Consider the following 23,043-nt stretch of genomic DNA (forward strand, 5'->3'; position numbering starts at 1 on the left):
ATGGCACGAGAGCACTTTTTGTTTTTTTCTTCTTTTTTTTTTTTACCCCCCCCCAGAAAGGTTGCATTTGTGCTATCGAATGTGAGAACCTTTGAGGTAAATTGTGGACTCTATCGCTTTTTTCCCCTCAAGACATTGTACAATGGTTTTTAAAAAAGAAACGTTTAAAAAAAAATCCACTTCAAACTATATTCTGTTCTGGGTCACAAAAATAAGGATAATTGTCACTAAACTTCGATATATTTGTTTGTTCTATTATTGCTTTTAGAAAAGTAAGCAGTACCGTGCCTTTTGGCCTACTGATTCTGCTTGCTACACTACTAAATAAGGGAGATGCAAATATAACGGGACATAAATGGCAATGGATGAAAAATATAAGCGTTAATACATAATTAAAACGATAGAAAAAAAGGGCAAACATATCCCCACCTCTCCGAGAATGTGTCTTTCAATTTTTTTTTGAAGGATTAATCCGAAACTTTTGTGTGCTTTCATTTTAAGGCATCAAAGTGTTGTGTGTTATTTTTTCTTCTTCTTCTTCTGATGAATGCATAATCTATAGCTTTAATCTAAACCAACACTCTCACTGAAAGGCCTGGTGGAAGCGAGGCAGCGTGGTGGTACTAAGGCTGGAGCTGAATACTGGTGGAAGAGGGTGCAGGGGTCCGAGTCCTAGACCCCCGCCAGAGCTCTGGTGCTCCTGAGGTTGCGGTTGCAAAGAGGTAAGAGGCGCCACGGCGGCTGCCGCCGAGTGAGGCTCGACGGCGTGCAGAGATGAGGAAGACGAGGAGGTCGTAGACGAGGTGTAGCCCATCACCAGTCCTCCTGTGCTCATGGGGGCACTGTAGGGAGGGAAGTTGAGCGGGAGGAACCCCAGCAAGTGGGAAAAGTCCATGTTAGCAGCAGACAAAGACTCGGCAATCACCGCGGGGCTCTTGGACAGCAGAGGATCCCCGCCGCACAGTTCTTCGGCCAGGCCGGCGGAAGGCTCGATTCCGTCCTTGGAGGGCGAAACGGGCGCGTGAGGCTCCGCCGAGGGGAGCGGGCCCGGCAAGCCGCTCTGCAAATCCATGAGGAAGCTCTCCATCTCCACCTTTAAGGGTTTGTCCAGCAGGTATGAGGTAGATCCCAGCTGGTATTTGGGGGCTTGCTGGGAGTGGTGCTGCTGCTGGGGGACCGAGGGCTGGTGGTGAGGCGGAGGGGCCAATGGAGGGGAATGGTGGTGATGGTGGTGGTGGTGATGATGGTGGTGGTGGTGGGAGTGCGGGTGCAGGGGGCCGGTGGACTCCATGTGGCAGCCCATGCCCACGGAGAGGGACGTGGACATCAAGGGTGGGTGAGGGTGGTTTACCCCGGAGTTTGACATGGCCTGAAGGTGGTGGGGGTTGTACACCCCGATGGGGAAGGGGGTCCCGCTTGGGAAAGGCTTTGCCATCATGGGGTCCTTATTAGAAGCCACGCTACACATCATGGGGCTGAGTTCCTCCTTGACGGAACAAGGAGGAGACCCCGAGGCGAGGAGGCCCAGCATATCCGGAGGTTCGGTCTTGATCTTCAACAACTCCTGCGAGTGGCTTTTCTTGACGTGACGCGTCAAGTGGTCCTTCCTGCCGAAGCGCTGGGCGCAGTACTGACACAGGAAGTCCTTTCGGCCAGTGTGCACCACCATGTGTCGTCTCACGTCCTTGCGCGTGTAGAAACGGCGGTCGCAGTGGTCGCACGGGTGTTTCTTCTCCTTGGTGCCACCGGACGATTTCCCCGAGTGGCTCTTGAGGTGTTCCAGGAGGACCGGCGTACTCTCGTACCTCTGCATGCAAACTTTACAGGTGAGGTCCCCCGCTGTGGCCGAGTGCATGGCCACGTGGCGCTTGTAGCCCAGCTTGGTGCTATAGTGCTTGCCACACTCCTCACACTTGAAGGCCTCTTTGTTGGGGTCGTGTGTTTGCAGGTGGTTCTTCAAGTGGTCCTTACGATGGAACATTTTCTCACAGAATGAGCACTGGTGGGTCTTCTGTGGAGAGTGTGTGGCCATATGCCTGCATATGACCAAATGGGAAGAGATGGATGGACGGTCAGGAGCAATTGCATCTGTGACCTTGCTACATTGGATAGTTTTTGTTTTACTGCCAGATTTAATCACGTTTATTGCCAAAGTATGTTTAACTAGACAAGTATCCAATTAAAATAAAGTAAAGTACCATATTTTCACAACTATAAGGCGCACTTAAGTCTTAAATTTTCTCCAAAATAGACAGTGCGCCTTATATATGGGAAAAAATGTCATTCATTGAGGGTGCGCCTTATAATGCGGTGCGCCTTATAATCGTGAAAATACGTTGCTCTGTAAAACTGAATGGGACCAAATTCGTTTTCATGACTAATGATGATAAATAATATCAAAAGACATTGAAAGCAACAGCAGTGAAATGTTATTTCAAATGTTCGAGAATGAGTCAAAATTTCTATAGTGTACTCTATAGTGGCAGAGCAATGAGTGGTATATAAAAAGTGTGCCAACTCATCCATAGTAATGCCACTAATGGAATCATTTGTTTCTTCTGGTCAGGTGGTGGAGCTTAATGGACATTAATGGACAGTTTTTCTTACTTTTTGGCTCCTTTTAACCTTCTCAATCCATTCATACACTGTTTTTTTCGGTCCTAAAATTGTGCAAAAAACCCAAAATGAGAGTACGCTATATAGCCAAGTGAGGGTGATTTTTGACCTGTGCTCATATACTGTGACGAGAGCCAGCATGGAGTAAAGGTTTAATACCTGAAGAGTTTGTATTTGGAGCTGAAGGCCTTGGGGCAGTGTGGTTGGGAGCAGCGGAAGGGCTTCTCTCCCGTGTGGCTTAAGGCGTGGAGCCGGAGCTTCTCCTGAGAGGCCAATAAAACCCCGCACAGCAAACACTGGTTTCCTCTCCCCACCTCTTCTTCCTCTTCTTTCTCTCCCCTCTCTCTCTCGGCGCGGGACAGCAGGCCAGTGCTCCCAAACAACTTGACGGTGGACCGTCGTCCCTCTTCCTCCGGCGTCAGTGCGGTAATACGGTGTGAGGCATCGGCGGCAGCAGCTGCCATGGCAGCCCTAGAGTGCCGCTGCCATGAAAAGCCACTTGGGGCTCCCCTGCCTTTCAGGCTCAAAGTTGGAAGATGAGGCCCCGCAGGCAGGCGACTTCTGAAGTGGCGGCTCAGTAGAAGCTTGACTTATCTTGTTGTAACATTGAGAATCTGAAGTAAGACACAAGGAGACGTGCTAGTCACTAAAAGGATAACTGTTAAGGTGCCCTGGGCAAGCCACAGGAGTTCCCTACACCGCTAAATGCCCGCCTTGCATGAGTTTCTCTTCGCGTGCTAATACATGTAATGCGGTAGAGTGGGACAGTTAAATCTCCATTCAGGGGCTCAATATTTCAATTTGAAATTTTCCTACTTACTATTCCGGGTGTCCGCCTCATTAACTTGACATTTGTTGCACTTTTCCTCCTTTTATGTCTCCTCCTCACCCAGTTCCAACCGCTACGCTTGGCGGCGAGTGCCAAATACTCTTCTGCATTTTGACTCTGGAGTGGGGGAGAAAGCAAACACAAAATTGAGTATTAAAATTGATGCTTAAGCATAGAAATAGTTCTGGAATTGAGAATTAAATCCAAAATCTTTACTTTCAAACCCTATCCATTGGATCTAAAATAGTTTAGCCATAATAGAATGAAGGATAGGCCTGTATATGGTTGACCACTAATTTAGGGTGTCCACCGCCTGTTGCCCATCGTTGACTGGGATCAGCTCTAGCACCCCTGTGAACCTCGTGAGGATAAGCAATACAGAAAATGAATGAATGATACAGTAGATACACATACATGTCAATGACTTAAATTTGAATCATGTCAGGTTATGAGAAAAAAATAATTCTTAATAACGAAATTATGACTGCAGTTTGGCATCTCCTCAGCGAAAGTTCGACCTTTCTGTATCAGCTCTTTGACCCTCACTCACACCAAGTTCTAAATCTGCGAGTCCTACTTCAATTCACTAGAGGGTGCTGGATGACAAGTGTGATGATAGCATCCAAAGAGTTTTTTATAGCCACGAAATTCCAAATGTAACAATAACACAGTGATTCTTAACCTAGGTTCGTTCGGTGGAACCTCTGCCGCAGAGGTCAAGACACATCGACTCATAATGTCTCTTAACGATAACATGCCTCACTTGACCATCGCTGGCTGCAGATGATTATGTGACATTGCTTGGCCAATCAATGCTGCGACAAATTTATATATGTTGAATTTTTTAAAAAAATTGACACCCCAGGTGACCTGTACTACTGCAGTGGAGTCCAAAGTTGAGCGGACACAATAATGGAAGGGTTATGTGACCCCTGAGCATGTACTTGGTGCCATGTAAACACATGTGGTTCAGAAATGGTACTCACACACATACATCCTTGCACACTTTCTGTGTAAGAGGTCATAGAGTTGAAAATGACACCTAACATAAGATGATTTTAGATTATTTGCAGTTGCGCGTATGTTAATGAAACAAATGAAACCCATCTCTCGGTGCCCCATTGAAATCTGAATACAGCACACTCAAGCAATGAATAATAAGTAATCAATGCAAGGATTTTTTTATTATATAGGTTTATGCAATTTTGTGTTTCAGATGTTATTCCACGTGTATACGGTCTTGTCTTTGTCTGTGTATGTGTTTACAGTGGTGGTAAAGAGGACCTGACAGCTTTAGCATTGTGCGATGGTCATCACCCAGCAGGGGAGGTGCAGTGGGGTGACACCCATCCCATTGACCACCCTCAGGGAGCCTGACTCCATTGTTACAGCCTACCCACGTCGCACATTCCTGGCCTGAACCATGCCGTGTCACACCTCCCCAAAACAGCAACATGTAGCGCACTCAGTGTAGCAAGGATTGTACAGCATTGCGCGCACACACACACACACGCACAAACGTAACATTCACTAGAGGCCAGCAACTAACGATCCGATAGACGATTTTTGCGGCATTCAATTAGTCTGATAATGTTTAGCTCCCACAATTGCTATTGTTTATTTGAACTTAATTTCCGAATTTCTAATTAATATTCTCCCTTCATAAAAGCCTTTATGGTCACTTAGCCATCCAAATTTAATAAAAAAAAATTCAAAAAGGTCTTTCCATCTTGTACTTAGGATAAATTAAGAAATAAATAAAGCGTGACTACCAGCGTATGTAATAATGATATATGCCATGTTACAAAGCTAGCTACAAAGTCCTGTTTTATGATGAGGACTGAAAGTAAAGCGACATTCAAATCTTGCTAGCAGTTTAACAACAGCACAATGTATCCTTCTTTTCTCTTGAAATTCTCTTTAACATTCAGGTGACAATAATAATAATGTATTTTGGGCGCCATTCACGACACTCAAGGTCACGGTAGGAATACTAATGAATAGCCTGCCAACTTAGTTCAAGTTTATATTTGCTTTTCACTTTTATTTTACGTTGTCCTTTGCACATATCACACAAGCTGGACTTTGCTTGGACATCTGCGAGCGCATGGTTGCTGAACGCAACGCTTAGTTCTCCTAATCAGGAAGGCTGAAAGCAGCATTGAAACACTACTTTCCGCCTGGTTGTCTTTGGTTTCTGTCCTGGATGAAAGAGCTTCCACATTCCTTTCCAGCAGGGTCAGAGGTCATCCTCTGCACTGCACCGCCTGCCCGCCCGCCGCAGCTCCCGCATGCTGAGTGACTGCTATTAACCCCTCTGATGCTGGCTGTAGGGAAATCTTTCACAGATCCTTTGTCGTGATGTCTATGGTACCGACAACTTTGGCAAACCAGGTCAGGTTGAAGCAGGCAAAAAGCCACATTGGCCAAATAACGATGGCTCGCTGAGGCAACGGGCGCTGATTGACTACACTTTACCAGCAACCTAAATATAGAGGCTGAGTTCACCGTGTGGAGTTTAGGTGACAACAGCCGCTCTTGTGAGGAGGGGGTAGTCAGCCATGGGGGTGGTGGTGGGGTTAGTAGTAGTGGAGGAGCAGCGAGCAAGGAGATGGTGGTTATGTATTTCTCTGAGAAGGCGAATGTGCTGCTTAAACACGGCAAGGACACTCATTCCACTCTCTATGATGTCAATGTCCAATAAAAAGTACATACATCCGCCATATTGAGTGAGTCTCAACTGTTAATAAAGGTTGGCAAATTGCTAAATAAACATCTCACTTGCTGAGAATTTGTGATGTCATAGCATTTCACTTTATTTAAGCAGAAAACGGCATGCATTAAACAGCATGCGTACTTAGTTCAGTGTGTCAGTTAACAGAAACAATTTCACTGAGCCATCAAGTACGGTACCAGGAAATGTATTTTCAATTGTGTCAGTCTATGACTTGCTCACTGAATTTTCTTATTGTTGTTGTTTATGTCTTGGTGTGATTGTGAAAGCCTTCCTTACATTAGAATCAAAACTGATGTGAGAAGATGCTACACATAGCTTTGGCTGTAGAACAAATTATATTCCCATCAAAATGTTGAAAACCACATGAAAGTATAGAGTGAGTTAGTTTATATATATTCAAGATAAAGAGTGCACTTAAAGGGCTTTGAAACATGTCTACCACATGGGAATTGGGTAATGCACAAAAAGGAGGGAAAACAGGAGTTGCGTACAGCTGTGTAGTCCATGGTCTTTGTGGCAGTCAAATAAGTCTAATGTGACAGGCAAGGGGTCAAGCTCCAGTGAACTCATTGAAAAGGAGAAACCACTTTAGAGGAGGAAGGTAATGATCTTTTGACCTACAGGAAGAATTCCTTTTTACAATAACACGTTGCCCTTCACACACAAGAATATAAATATTCCCCTTTCATTCACATGGAAACTTTTAATTTTGGTCACATATCCCAAAAGAAGGAACGGCCACAAAGTACAGCAAGTTAAGAGAGACACATTCAAATGAACTACGACTGCCCGGTTGCCTAAAAGCAGGCAATCATTAGACCAGAGACATGATAAGCAGACCCCAAGACCAAACATACCCTCTACTGGCAAACACTGAAGCTGCAAGAAACCTGAAGAGTAAAATTAATTTGCTATGAGAAAAATAATAAATCAGGCTCTGAGGATTGGTGTGTAAATCCATAGAATATAACTCAACACTTGCATTCGGATCCTTCCACAAATAATTGCCATTTCAGTTAATATCATCACCAAGAAGGCCGAATAAAGCCAGATCTTGACTTCTTCCTCTGGCACTTAAAAAACAACAACTTTTGAAACATAGAGTTATACACAGCATATGTACACCAAAAAGACTACAAAAACAAAAGTCAAAGTCAAGTAATAATTGGTTACGTTTAGCTTTTAAGGTGTTTTCATTTTCAAAGAATTTACCATTTTCGGTTTATTTTTGAGAATTAATATTGCACAAAACATGTTTTATGATGGCAACACTATATTTATTATTAAAGGCTTATGAAGCAAGCAAAAAAAAGCATGCTAATTTACATTTACTAGCTAGTAATCTATATCATATTAACATTACCATTCTGATTGTCATTGAATTGCAATGTGCAGTATTGTTTAAGTTTGGAAGCACAGGCATCTCTGAAATAGAGCCAACAAATGCAACCCCATCCTCAGCCAGGTTTCACATCCTCTTAACCCTAGTTTTGCCCAGCACATGGAGGGGAGGTGGCCAAGAGGAAACATGTGCAGGTGTTCCTCGCCAAACTCTTAGTAGCTATCCTACTGGTCGGTGTGGGATGTGGCTACGAAAACAACGCTGGCTAAAGTTAGTCTACCAGAATGTGGTCTTACTGACGGGGGCTTAGGGGGGGCTTGGCAAACTGTCACAGTGGGAAACTTCCGTAACTGGTCGCCACCCACTTCCTGACGTCAGCCTGCTGATGTGACCTGAAAGGACCTTCAAGTTCAACTGATGTTGTTTTTGCACTCGTGACAATAATTTACTGAATTTAGACTTGGATGAACCCACTATGTAAACGGTGCACAATTGGTTAATTAACAACAAAAATAAGGCATGGCCCCCTGTACATTTTGGTAAACGGTTTAGAATGCAACATCAAGCCACCAGTTCAAAGTCAGCACTAGTGTTTAAATCACCTCTGGTTAACTCCAAATGAATATGGCTTTTCCGATAGCCTTTTTATGTTATTTTTACATGTGTATGTTGCAGTATTTAAAATGGAAGATTTTTCACTAGATGACTTGAATAACTTTTAGAAAGACTTTGGTTGACTCAACATAACCGCCTAGTGTTCATATACCGATAAATCCAATCGAAGTGGTTTCAACGGTGAATGATGACGATTGCTGTATATAAAAGGTATCAAATAGGTTTTATGAAGCGATGGCGACTTTTGAACAATATATTGTGCAGGTCAATTACCATAGGAGACAATCTAGTGGAAAAAAATGTGTCACAACACTGAAGATCTCCAATTATAAAGAAAAAAATGCATATGAGACCATATGTGATGGTCTGATGACTGTATTAAAATCCAAAATATACTATTAGGCTTGGCACAAGTGTATCAGAATTCCTCATCAAAAGAGCACCACACATTCAGTGAAACATTTATATTACTACCTTTTCTTCACCAAACTATATGGTCAAAGTGGAAGGAGTGATATGAAATTGTAAAAATATTGGTGTATACTTTCCTTTTCAGAATCATTTAACAATCCACTTAGTGTGCCTTCGATGGTGAGTGTGTATGCCCTCGCGCGCATTTGCATGGGTGTAAATGCGCAGGAGTGCGCGTGTGTTTGTGTGTTGGGAGAATTCTGGGGAAAGCCCTGGCAGGGAGTCCCGGCCATGACACGGAGTGCGGTAACAGTCGGAGATGTGGGCATGGTGCCAGCGGGCATCACGCCAGTCGCACGACCCTCCTGCATGACCCGCCCCCGACCCCTTCTTGTCATGTGCGAAGAACAAAATGTGCGCACATGCACACTTTCACCACACTACCAAGCTCACTAAACCTTTAATTTTTAAATCACAAGCCACATGGAGTCAGATACTGAAGCTGCTCTTTCTTATTGTGTTTTACAGATAGGTGGACTACCTAACAATAACATTACAGTGTTGGATTAATTTTTAATGTAGTTTTTGTTTTGCTATTGCAGCAACAACATACTGAATAAAAATCCAATTGTTTAAATGGGGAGTGGACCGGCGACCGGGTGGTTTGCGCCTCAGCCTCACTGTTTGGAGTTTGGATGTTCTCACCTGGCTTGCGTGGGTTTTCTTCGGGTACACCGGTTTCCTCCCACATCCCAAAAACATGCATGCTAAGCTAATCGATCACTCTAGATCAGACCAATCTAGTATCTTAGATGTGCAATCATTGGATTGCAGTCAAGTGCTTCTTTTTTTCAGTAGAAATCGAATTAGTTAAACTATCTATGCTGGATCGGTTGAAACAAAAACCTGCACCCGCAGTGACCTTAGAGGACCGGATTGTCCAGGTCTGCTCTAGATTGCCCCTAGTGTGAGCGTGCATCTCCTTGTGCCCTGCGATTGGCTGGCCACCAATTCAGGGTGCCCCCGCCTGGTGCCCATAGTTGACTAGGATGGGCTCTGGCGCACCTCGTGACCCTAGTGAGGATAAGTGGTTCGGAAAATGAACGAATGTTTGAATGCGAGGGAAAGTCAATATACTGTACTATGGTAAAGTCATGCCGAAAAAGAGCTTTATGGAAGGCAGAGCTCTTGACCCAAAGCACACCACATTACTAGCCCTACTTTTACAGACTGCTTTGGCATGAAGGCAATCCAAGTGCATTTTTCTGCCATCCCAAACCACGCCACAAAAATAAGACAGGCATACTTGTGCAACGAGAGGAAGGTCAAGAGGGTTTTACGTTTTGGCTCAAGGTACATTTGAAATTTGAGGTGAACATCAACATCTAATAAAAATCCTTTCAACACTCTTTACTAAGCGAAGAAACACCAGAAATGAGTTTTTATTTCCTTTGGTTGTTTCTCCAAAAATTGAAGAAAATAAAAGAAATAACAAACAAAATAATTAGGGGCAAATAATCTATATTTTCCAATTGATACTGTAGAAATATGGTCACCTATGTAAAGTGCTTATCATTGTGTGTAGGCATGCCGTATGTTGCGTCGAGCCTATGCAACTGACTTTTGTTTAGCCGAGCTGCTGCTGTCTGTGTGGATGTTTCACATGGGGTCAGCAACAAACAATCTCCAAGTTTGGCAACGTCAGCGTCGCTTAAAACAACAGTCATTGTTAAAGCAGCTTTGCTTAACACAAATCTACAGGTTACAACACATCCATGCAATCCTCTTTTATGTGCTTTTTCTATTTTTTTTCTTATTCAGCTTTTATTTTGCTGATAACTTTCTTACGTTGAGTATTCACAGCCAACTACCCCATTAGTTTCCAGATTTTCGTAGCATGAAGATTAGGCAAATACACAAATGTTCAAAAAAGTTATTTAGTATTCTTAATGCCACAAACAGGTAATTATTATTATTTTTTTTACCATTGAAATGGACTTAGACCAGACGTTGGCGCGGAAAGATACTTTGGACACGTTTTTACGCAGGAGCTGTCTCTGACAAAAGGGGTGAATGTGCTTGGCCAAAGGTAACTGCTTGTAAAACAACATTCTTGCATAAACAGGGCCTTTAAAAATGGATAACAGGAAGCCTGAATTCCTTGCATTCCTATGGAACATGCTCACGTTCTGTGAATTGGAGGCTGCAGGCACTTTAAGGTGAGTAACAACACTGTGACAGCTGGTCAGGGGGGGAAGAAGGTCCGTGAGGATTCAACAACAACAGTAAGTTGAAAGAAAATGAGTATAACCATACACCTGACTAAGAATTGCCACATAGATCTTGAATACTGTTTGACTTTAATTGTGTGTTAAAGTACTTATGCCAACAAGGCAAGTAAATCACCAAATGCTCTTGACAATTTGGTTTTGCTAAGGGAGTAAATAAGAGAGAGACTAAATAAAGTAAATAGGCTTTCAATGCAAGTTGTACATTTTGGCTCAATTAGAGTAAAATAACCTGCTTGAAAACCACTAAAAGTTGCCTTTAAAATCCCATATCTTATCACGGATGTCACCTGATATACTATACACATACATAAATATATATGAATATATCTCATCTCATTTTCTTCTTTTTTGACTTTTCAGCATTGTTCTTTTATTTAACAATGAAATGTTGTTTTTTTTACAATGGCGTAACACTGACAGATAAACGCGTCTTGGATGACTGTATTCAAATCAAACATTTGCCAAAATGTATGGACATAATTTCCGTCATATGTTCACAAAGAATGACACCTGCTTATTGCATGTGTACTTAGTCAGACTGCATCATCACTTAGAAGAGAAGAAATCAAATGAATTCATCATCGGATCATTTGCTTGTTTTCCCCCTGACTATTTGAACATACATTTGTTTTTCCTCATCACATCTATCTGTAGTTTTACATGCACCTTCCTTTAGTGGATATGTGCAGGCCGACAAACCAGACGAATAGCTGATGCTAAAAGATGCTTGCTGGCAGAATAGAATGATCCAACCAACCCGAGTGAAGCGCAGAGTGAGCCAATGATGTAACGGGATTCGCCCGGCTTTGCATGTTGTTGTTTTTTTATTTTTTTTTGGTTGGGTCAGAGAGTGGAGGTTTGGTGGACACAGAAGGAGGGAGAGCATGTCACGTGACCGAGTCCAGCAAAGAGTGTTATAATAGGCCCCCTCTCGGAGCTGAGAGGCAAAGGCTGGATCTGAACCAGAATCGCTCTACCACACACAGGCTGGCCATTGTTGCCTATTCACTGCACTCCATCTCAGGCCACTTTATCATTCAATTAGGACAGCTTTCACAGTGCACACCACAGAAAAGAGGCCTTCAATCAAACTGAAAACTTCACACTGGTCTCGGTGGGGATGCCGCGAAGGGGACTCATCGCTGCCGGCCCACTTTCCATTCCCAAACACAGAATGCAAGAGAGGGAGGGTAGAAGAGAAGAAGAGAATGGATGCAGAGATGTGAGGGTAGAGTAAAAATACGGAGGTAGTACTGTATATTTTTGGTACTATGTGTTTATCTAGTTGGTGGAATGCATCAAGTGGGTGAAGGGTTAAATTTGGTAGGGGGGTAAAGGAGAGGAGGGTAAAGGGAAAAGGGGGGGACGAATCAAAGCTGAGGGAGAAGAATAGCACAGCCCTCTTAAAGGAAGTAATGAGACACAGAAGTATGCTTGAAAAACAAGACAGAAGTGATAAAAACACAGGCCGGGCTGAACTGGGCTCAGCGGGTCTGTGAACACCTTGGAGAAAGAAATCCACACCCAATCCCTCAAAGATCTGCACCAAGGCTTAGCTGTTTGCTGACTGTGAAGTCATTTCATTCACTTTCTTCAGTTCATTCTGGTTGAGCTGCAAGGTACATCATTGGAAGAGTCAACAGGCAATCGCGGTGAACTTTCCCATCCGTACATTGACGACGTAAAGTTAAAAAAAGAGTACAGCATTTATGAATATGTTTTGAATGAGGTGGAAAAAGGCCTGAGCTAAAAATGACCTAACACAGAGTTGTTGGATTTAATCTTAAGAAGAAATCTGACAGTGTCCGATACACCAAAAATAACTATCAGTCGTCGATACTGTTTTGGCTGCCTTTCGTGAAATATTCATGGTTGACACTTGTTCAGAAGCATAATTTCTCGTTCACCAAATAGTCACTTGGGTAGTCTACACTCTACAAGGACCGATCACTGATTTATAGACGACAAAAGATGTCGAATCCTTTTCTATTTGGAAGAAGACCAACAAAATGGATTGTTCATCTCTCGTTGTCAATAGTGTCTAATCAGTTACCAAGTAGAAAATATTCTATGCTTTTCCCCCCTATCGAATGGATGATGGGGTGGAAAGGCTGAGACGTTAATAAAAATCAGCTCAGAAGAAGGAAGAGAGGATGTGTTGTCAGACATGGTGGCAGCGTTCTGGTCTTCTCATACCTTTAAACAGCTTACTCCTATTCTGTAGTATAACAGTCACTGGGCTTGTGCGTGTGTATGAGCATTTGTGAGTCATGTGTTAATTCGTCTGAGTATCAACTTCCATAGCAACTTGACTGCATCAAAATGCAGCATCTCCACTACGGTAGCGAGTATCCACATAGCTGTGAGCTGAATCACATGTTAAAACAAACAGGAACCTCAAAGTCAAGATGCCTGAGTCACTAATGTACATCAACATCAAAACTCGCCAGGCCTCCAAACACTGATTTTCACATATTTTGGGGTATTCATTACTCACATGTCAAATTTGAGTACAGACTTCTATGTACAAATGCGTAACGAGAAAGCAGACAAAACTGTGAATGGAAAAAAAGGAGCAGGGGAAATTTGGGGGGAAAAAATGTAAAAATGTATGGTGGTGAACCACCAGGATGTCTTCAATGACATCGGGTAGTTAATTATGTAACAGTAGGAAAATTCATCCATCTCTTTGTGAAAATACAAAGGGAAAAAACTCACATCACGATCTGTTCTGACCCCTACAAAAATATATATTTTTTAACTTTATAAAATAACAGCATAGCGCCGGGAGTATCTTTGCCACATTATGGCTCCAAAGAAAAATAATTAATATGGGAACAAAGGTTAATAACATAATAAAAAGACAGGAGAAAGGTAATAAAACCAAATAACGCCTTGCTCGGACCATAAGTACGTTCTAAATGTAAATGTAAATTGAATGGACGGATGTGAGAAATGTAACATTTCTAAAAATGCGTGTCTACCTGCAGAAGAAAGAGTAGGAAAATTCTGCAATTAAACATTTCCCATTCATCCCAGCTTGTCCTGCCTCTGCTATAGCTTTTATACCATCTTTGTCCATATGTTGTTACATTTCACACAGAGCAGTCACTGGGAACAAATGTTTTGACTATTTATATGAAGAGCTTATCAATCAAGAAATTCAACCAAATGATATTTATGCCAGTGCTGTCCATCTTTGGTTATTTTTTAGCTCTTTGTCTCTTCCGCACTCCACCCAATGTATAACAGCATCTCTTTCTTAATTCAGTCAATAGTCTATGTTTAAGGTGAAGCATGAGCCTGACCTAACCTCTTTAAACTTTAGGGCCTAAAGTAGCACTGCACTTAGTGCATGCAGCCTATTAATAAATGTGCTGCAGACAGCCTGGCGGAAATGGCCTCAGGGGTGTAAACTTAGCCTAAGAGGAGAGAGAGATGCATAAACACAGAAAGATTAATGGATTGACTCTAAATATGTTCAAATAGAATGAGGAAAAATCAGAAGCCGATAAGTTCAGATATCACTTTTGTTAATGTTCCTTTTTTGAACAGGAAATAATTTGAGCGATTGCAACATTACTGCCTGGAAAAGTAAAACTTTGGAATTGGCCTGTCAATCTACAATGGATTAAACAATCCTCACCCCAGATTCTCACCTTTGAATCTGTGATCCAATTCCAAATGGATGGCACTGGTAAACCTTTTGTTTGGTCATAAATAGACTTTTACACAAATGACGGGTTATTTAATGCTTGAAATGCCTAAACTTTTAAAGACCCAAGTTTTACCTCGAAGGTGAAATGTCCTATTAAAACCTATTGGACCACAAAACAGGACCATCAATCAAGTGCACCTTATTCCGGGAGTAAGGACCTAAACTAATGGGTTTCTCTCAGTCCTGCCTGCTACCCCAATAGCGAATTTAGGGTCAATCTGTCCTGTCTACTACCATCCATAACTTGTGTACCAATGAAAAAGAGATACTCAAGTAAAAAAAAAAATACTACACTACTACTATTTGCCCTAATCTCTCAATGGCAGTCTGATGATCTTAACATCCGGAGAATGTAGTGGGCTATAAACTAACGATGTTTCTTGATGGATGAATGTTCTGAAAAGCCACAGCTGCCTGGCTCTTCCTAGAAACAGAGCCACAAAGAAAAGTGGCAGTATGTGCTTCAAGCATCTAGCATCTTCTTACTATTTCTTAGTGGAATACTGCAGGGTCCGGCAGAATGTCGGACGCAATAAAAAGGAAAAAAAAATGCTGGACTGTTTAGAGTTGTGAGCAAGTGAGTGATTTGTACCTCGTACTTAATGTAACTCGCTTTTTTTAAGGAAAGAAAAATGACTAAATGTCTTTTACAACACCTATTTACTAATGAACCTAATTGGGTAAATCAGATTTATATTAAACTACACAACTAAAAACTATTTGTGCAAGCAAAAAGGGGTGGTAAGAAAAGGGCAGTTGATTATAAGTTAGCTTAAATATGACAGTTAACCCAGTGGCTATAAATGAAAAAGAGAACAGTATAGACTGTGGAGTGTGCTTTCTTACAGAGTGTGATATAGGATTCTCGCGCCATAGCGCAAATTACTTTATTGACAGTTGTCACCAATAAACACCGCGTCAAGACTGAAGAGACCGTATAATATCAGTACTTTATCAAGGGTAAAAGCAGTGGTCAGTGTAGTCGGAGCATGTACACGACTTAAGAATCACTGAACTTGTTTCTGGCTGTGAAAAATGATGGCTGGGGTGCAAGACGAAAACAATAATATCCTACAAATATTTTCAATATAGACAATGAATTTAGGACACTGCAGGAAGATTTAATTGCAAGAAATGTCATTTTATGAAAAGTAGTTATCGTAAACAATGTAGAATAAAGTTATTAGCAAACGTGTTGTCTGATATTGTAGGCATCCTGATCTTCCATATAATCAAATCATACTGTTAATAATTCGAAGCAAGTTTTTACATTCCCACACTGTGTTTTCTCCTACTTGATGAAAGATTTGAACCATAAAATTGTTGTCATATTAATCGCTTAAGGGAGAAACATGCCAAACTCTAAAAAGTTGGACTACAGTAATGCCACATAAAATGATCTCATTCTACTTCTGAAATACGATTGGAAGTACAGTACAGTCTTTATTGACAAAAAACATGAAAAATGCATTAGGCTCCGGAACACTTCTGATGATAAGCGGTACGGAAATTGAATGAATGATTTGTTTTTTTTTAGGGGCTTTGTTGATGAAAACAACTTTAATAAAGTGGTGTACGTATATTTTAGAAAAAAAGGAGCAAAAGGACAAGATAAACAAAGCTACCCAAAGACACTCTGTCAAACCTACACCTATTTTCTTCAGTAACAACCACCCCACCGCCATAGACACCCAACTTCTGCCCTTTAGACATAGTTTATCAAGAATGTGGGCTAGCGAAATGCTGCATACAAATAAACAAGCATAACTTTTGTTATGTTGCATACATATACCATTTTCTGTCTGAAAATCCCTATATGTTCAAAACACCAATTTGCTGTTTTTCCATTTCACTACATAAACTTCACTTGTGCGCTGTAATTGTGAGAAAACAACAAACAACAATCCTCTTGCAGCCCTTTAGCGGAAAAAAAATCCATTCTTGCATGAACCCGTTGTCCTTTCTTCCCTCGGCCACCTCCTCTGACCCCCCCTCTCTACCACCACCTTTTCTTCTTTCCTGGCCCATCCAGGATAGAAGAAGGTAAAGCAGCACAAAGGAAAGGGATTGAAGCTTTTCCGATTCTTCCCTGGTTATTAACTGCCATTTGTCCCCATAGAGGGCTGTCCTTTCCATTAACCCAACTGATGCTCTTTTCTCATGGAAATCAGCCTGCTGTTACCTCCTCTACCAGCAGCACTGCCGCTGCCCACAGCGAGAGAAGAATTACGGGGTATTTTTCAAAAATACGAAGACCCCCCACCCCAGCTCAAAAGAAGCTTCAGCCTATACAAAAACACATACCCACGCACATTCAGGCATTTGCACATCTGCAAAGAAACAACCTTAAACAGCCGTGCTATTAACCCCCCAAACTTGATCATTTCCATATCCAACCACACGGGGCAGGTTATTAATTCGAAGCTAATTATTGAGTAAAATGTCTGGTTGACGTTTTCATATTTGGCCCAGGAATTAACAGACGTAATTAAGATATTCTCATTAAAACTTTTTTTTAAAAGCTTACTTTGAGAATTTTAGCAATACTATCTGACAGCACTGATAGCAGAGTCTATGGGCATATTTGTAGTTTGTTCTTTTTCCCCGAAATGGCTTTACGTGGATATTTGTTTGAACTGAATTTTACCAGAGTTAATTGTAAAAATATAAAACGAGAATAAGACAATTTCACTCAGTGTTGCCCTTGCTTAATTCCTTGCGTCTATATCACGGGCATCAAAGCAATCCCATCAAGTAGATTTTATTCCAACTGACCAAACAAAGACAGTTGACAGGTGAAACAAGTACCTCCTGAATGCCCTAACTGATTACACGAGTAAGAGACCCGAGTGATGATACGGTGTCCTCTTGATTGATTGGAACGAAAACCTACATCTTTTTGTAGAATCAGTTTGACACCCTTGGTCAATTTTAAACCACACAGCTGCACAGCAACTCATTTTCTGAACCCGTTTACCCTCATTAGGGTTGCAGGGGGTGTTGGAGCCTAGCCCAGCTGACTCCGGGGCAGAGGCGGGGACACCCTTAATCGGTTTGCCGGCCGATCGCAGGGCACAAGGAGACAAAGGACAACCATTTACACTCACTCAGCCTACCATGCATGTTTTTAGAATGTGGTAGGAAACTGGAGTACCCGGAGAAACCCACGCAAGCCCAGGGAGAACATGCAAACTCCACACAGGTGGACCGACCCTGGATTTGAACCCAGGACCCCAGAGAGCTGTGAGGCCGACGCACTAACCCCTCGCTTCACCGGGCCGCCCTGAATAATTATAAGGGTCGCAAATTTTTTGAATACATTATTGTTATTGTCATTTACTGGATTATTAAATCACTCTACAGGCAGCAGCAGAGCTGGGGTTGGTGAGTAGAAGGCAGTCCACCTCAAAACACAGAGTTAGGATGATCAATGATCTGGCAACTTTACAACATTTGCCCGTGAAGGTCTGCTTACTGTTCCAATTACTTCACAGACTCGAGTAAATATATTTTTTTTCGTTCTGCCATGAAAAAAATCTATCAGTGTGCAACTACAGCACTGTATTTAAAGGGAAAGCAGTGGTCGTCGGTCAGTGGCTGTGCAAAATGGCATAAAGCGCCCTCTCCCAAATGCACCTGCCAGTTTGTGTCCACCAAACTACCCCTTGCCGGGCAAAACAAAGCCCAACTCTACATCTGCACTGAATACTGTACAGAAATAAAAATCTTTTATTCATATGGCTTAGTGGCAGAATGGCAATTGACTGGGTCCTGCTAGGTTGAAGGGCTCTATTAGCTCAGAAAGTAAGCTCTCAATTAATTAATCAGGCTTGATACAAAAGAATCTGAAATCAGTTTCCAAGAATGGACGCGTACATTCTCTGGAATAGATCAACCAAATTTCATTGTGATCTGTACACACATAAAAGAGGAATAGGTAAAAGGTCATAGTATCCCCAACAAGACACAACATAAATGATGACTTTGTTGGCCTTTAGCCTATAATAATAAAATATAATTTTAATAAATATAGTTTTTGAGTGTGGTAAGCGCATTTGCAATGCCGTAATGCTGTGCCAAATAAATGCCTGGCAGTTGGAATTGTATGAAAACGGGTTACTCACACATAGCGTGAGCGAGCGTCATGTTGTTAATTACATATGTTCATTCACGTCAAATGTGTGGTTGGCTGTACGTAGCAACAGTGCTGTTACATTACTCAGGCCTTGAATGTACTTACTGAGGCTGACTATAAACTAACATGATTATTTTTTGAAACAATAAATGGCAGGCTATAGTAGCTGCCTTCACATCAGGAAAATGTACATCACAATGAAAATCACTATAAACTGCACATACTCCTGAAAGGCCAGGGCAATTGACCACACGGTCTGGGGACCTGGGTTCAAATCCAGGTCGGTCCACCCGTGTGGAGTATGGATGTCCTCCACAGGTATGTGTGGGTTTTCTCTGGGTACTCTGGTTTCTTGCTACATTCCAAAGACGTAACGTAATGCATCTATATAAATGAGCTGAATATTTTCATTTGCTTTATGAAAGGTTAGATACAAACAAATCAAGGTCTGCTGGAATCCTGGAACAAAATACTTTCAATGTGAAGTTTTTTTTAATAAGATAAAATCATATCCATCCATCCATTGTCTGAGGGCCTTGGGGGTTCTTGATCATATCCAAAGGGAATATGGGCAGGGCAACCTGAACTGGTTCCCGGACAATCACCAAATATAAATAGATTTAAACCAGTTTATAATTGTGTCCATATTAATCAACAGAGATACACGTGAAACATCTCAGCATTGCACGTGTAACCCAATGCAAGCTACAAAATCAAAAATAAACAACTAAGCCTCATGCCATAACACTTTATGGTACTCCCTGAGTATTAGACACCCTTCACTTGTTGTACTTCCCAGCAAAAAAACATACACAGTAACGCACGCTCGCTCGCTCGCGCGCACGCGCAGGCCAAAGGAACAAAAACATCCGAGGAGCCGCAAACATGACACAAGCCACGAGGAGGACAGTTATATCGTACGTACGTAATACGTACGCTCCACGCTTAATGAGCAACTTGACAAGTGAACGCACCACCATTACAAGCTAAAACAACACTCAAATACCCATGTTGCAACTACTCTTAATTAAAATACATCGTTAAATTCTGTACAATCTCTAAAACACAGGGATTCTTTTGCTCTCAAAATGGCCTCAAATCCAACACGTTCACCGAAAATAACATGATAAAAGCCCCACTTTTAGCCACACCGTCGGGCTGTTAGGTGTCGAGCCACACACACACATACACACGCACGCACACACTCACATACACACAAATACACACGGTCACACACTCATATACACAAATACGCTAAAAATGACCCACAGCCAAATGGCGCTTATTTAGTAATAACAACACCTCCAAAACAAGAAGAGCGTCGAAGTGCATGTCAGCTGGATGGCGTCAAAAGTTGCATAAAAGTTGTCCCAGGCACGCACAACAACATGCAAACATCAAATGCGAAGGAAGACGAGTAGGAGGCAGAAAAGAAGCAGTTTACTCACCAAAAAGTTTCCAGCACTGCATTAGTCAACTTTCACTTGGATCCCCGGTAAGCGTCCATCCCGAAGAGAAACCCAAAGTGGGAGAAGCCCACGCCACCAACTCCAGTACGCTCTTCGATGTCTTCTCAGTTTGTTTGTTTTTTTATAGATACATACACGTACGTATATTACACGCGTTTTGCCCTTCTAATAATTTAGATATTCGGGCCTGGGAGTGAGTGTGTGTGGCTCTCTTCAGGCTGCAACCGAGTTAGGGGGCGGTAAGCATTGTGGGAGTGTGACGTCAGGCCACTTTCACAAACTTTTTTTCACTCTGGGACAGTTTACTGTCTGTTTTTTTTTTATTTTATAAACACCCAAATGCAGCCAGGGTCTGATTGATTAAAACACCTGCACGTTGTTTATGTACTCTTTCATTGAAATTGATATATATTTAATATATTGATTGGTCCAACAACTAAAAAGAAATTTACTAAAAACTGACTATTAAATAGTGGTTTACTTAAAACAGCTACTAGAAAAAGGACTAAACAGAGAAACACGTTGAATTACTTCACACTGTAGGCAAAGTATTTTGAAATCGTAAAATGTCAATTTGTTGTCAAACCATTTTAAAATCGTGTATGGAAAGTAATAAACGCGTGTTCTTTTCGTGTCAGATAAAAATAGAGGATTCTTAAATTTGCATATAAAATAAGGTCTAGATTGGGTTTAAATTGTCATTTGATTTAGTCGCCATGCGTTCGAATTAAGCAATATTGGGTTTTATCCTTTAAGGTAATGTAAAACGTTTACTAAAAATCCCCATTTGTGTTCGGTCTTCCAACACTTATTTTGAACAAATTCAATATTACATCCAACCAAATAAGTAGATTTCTTTTGTATGATTTCATGCATTTTAGAATTTAGCAAACTTTTCATGAATGGGAATTTTACTGAAATAGATGCGATTAAGTCATTAAGTCAGTATTTTATTGGCTACTAATTGATATGAAATGCAGTCGGATAAATTCACTCATAGAAGACTACCCTACTTTGCCTCTATAATTCACGTTCATTCGTGTGTGTGTGTGTGTGTGTGTGTGTGTGTGTGTGTGTGTGTGTGTGTGTGTGTGTGTGTGTGAGAGAGAGCGCGTGTATGCATGCGTGTGCGTGCGAGCGTGTACGCGTGTATGTGTGTGTCGTGCAACTTGGTTTTGTAGAGGGGGTGAAAGAATTACTTCCAGGGCACATCAACTCGTTTCCTCGTCACCCCCTCCTCATCGAAAGCCCACCACAGGCTCATGGAGCCCGCAGGGGGAACATGTTTGTGCAGCCAGGGAGCGTGGGGGTGGGGGAGTCGAAAGTGATGCCTTCAAGTTAGTCATGTTATACAAAAATAACAACAGCAAAGATCTCTTCTTTCCAATGATCCGTTATCACAAATCATTTTACGGGTAATTCCAATATCTTCACCCTAAAAACCCATTTCAACAATCATTTCTTGGGCTATACTATGTTCCTTTGTATTCAGGTAAATTCCCGATGATTGTTATATTTTGGAAAGATTATTTTTAACTTTAAAAAATACAATTTTATTACATCAGATATTTTCACAAGCAAGGTCTAATCATTACCGAAATGTATTTGTATTTATCAATTCATTTCACAACTGATTGATTTTCCTGATCAAATATCAGAATATAATAATGCTATTTCCGATTGTTATTGAAGGCACCGGAGGCCTCTTTTTTTCATGGACACGCCCCCAAAGCGCAAAAGCCGCACGGTTGTTTTCCACAACTGCAAATTTATTTGGTCAAAATATCAATGAAAACAGTCAGGAGGGCCATTTAAGGCCTGAAATATCCAGGTATAGTTATAATACATATTACTTTATTTTTGTTCATGGGGAGGTTATTGATTTAGTTTTGTTAATAATCGGAAGTAGTGGTTTTAAGTGTTCGTTCCGTTTCAGTATAAGAGAACAACGACTGATGAAGCATCAGTTTCCACGGCGGTTGATTAATAAAGTTTTATAGATTTCGAGGAGGTTGTTATTAATCCTTTCATATTGGTCTCGTATGAAAATGTCATTTTTTTCTCAATGTGTTTAAAATCAAAATTAAAGTATGAAAATCTGTTTATTTGTGTCCTTTGTTCCCTTTATATATGTATATATATATATTATTATTACAATGTTTACAAAGTAAGCAAAAAAAAAAGGGATTATTGGAAAAAATTGAAAATAATGATTCAAATCAACCAAAGAACAAACAAACCTGTTAACAGTTTCAGGAACTCAATACAAATATATCTTGTTTAAAATTGAATGCAAAAAGTTTCTGCAAAAAAATGTATTATGATTTTTTCCCTTTGTTTTGAATAGAGAAAAAGAAAAACATTAAATGTATGGAATTACTTTTAAACCAAATAGATGAAGAGCTGACTTGAAATTCCATAGTAAACTTATTAGAATGACTTTTATAGTAACTGACAAATTTCGATAGTAAATGTCATACATTAATTAACAAGTAGTCAAAAATAGCTCACCGATGGGGGACATTGTGAATTTAAGAAATGTTATTTGAGTGAACATTTGACAACTCAAACTCTAGCAGAGATTTTTAAATCTGAAGTTATTCATATTTAGATATATTAGCTCCCTTTAAAAAAAACATTAACATGATCTTTGTCAGTATAACAAGATAATTTTGCTAATAATGATAGTGTTTAAAAGTTTTTTGAGGGAAATAGGTTTTCAAAAATGTGTCTCCAAATAGTAGCCCTTCACGTTAATCAGAGTTCAAGAAGTACCTTTTAGTTTTGAAAGAGGATTGTTGTTTTATTAATAGTTGACCTACATGTATCTCCTGTTTGTAACGACTTTTATTAGTAACTCATTTTATCTTAAAACATTTC

At 41.1% G+C, this 23,043-nt stretch overlaps 1 protein-coding gene across 1 annotated transcript; it reads right to left on the bottom strand.

Moving 5' to 3' along the window:
* Positions 1-69: 69 nt before the first annotated feature.
* plagl2 (pleiomorphic adenoma gene-like 2) lies at positions 70-20,382 on the bottom strand. Its single transcript, XM_077722118.1, has 4 exons — positions 20,143-20,382; positions 3,437-3,562; positions 2,776-3,230; positions 70-2,036 (listed from the first exon to the last, which is right to left on the bottom strand). The coding sequence occupies exons 3-4, from the start codon at positions 3,078-3,080 to the stop codon at positions 584-586; spliced, it is 1,758 nt and encodes a 585-aa protein (XP_077578244.1). The 5' UTR covers positions 3,081-3,230; positions 3,437-3,562; positions 20,143-20,382; the 3' UTR covers positions 70-583.
* Between the last annotated feature and the right edge of the window lie 2,661 nt (positions 20,383-23,043).

This window comes from Stigmatopora nigra, chromosome 1, assembly GCF_051989575.1.
Source record: "Stigmatopora nigra isolate UIUO_SnigA chromosome 1, RoL_Snig_1.1, whole genome shotgun sequence".
In the NCBI taxonomy this organism is placed as follows: Eukaryota; Metazoa; Chordata; class Actinopteri; order Syngnathiformes; family Syngnathidae; genus Stigmatopora; species Stigmatopora nigra.

Coding starts and splice junctions, on each gene's coding strand:
- plagl2 (XM_077722118.1), bottom strand. CDS start 3,080: ATGGCAGCTGCTGCCGCCGATGCCTCACACCGTATTACCGCACTGACG. Junction 2,037..2,775: donor TCCAAATACAAACTCTTCAG/GTATTAAACCTT, acceptor GGTCATATGCAG/GCATATGGCCACACACTCTC.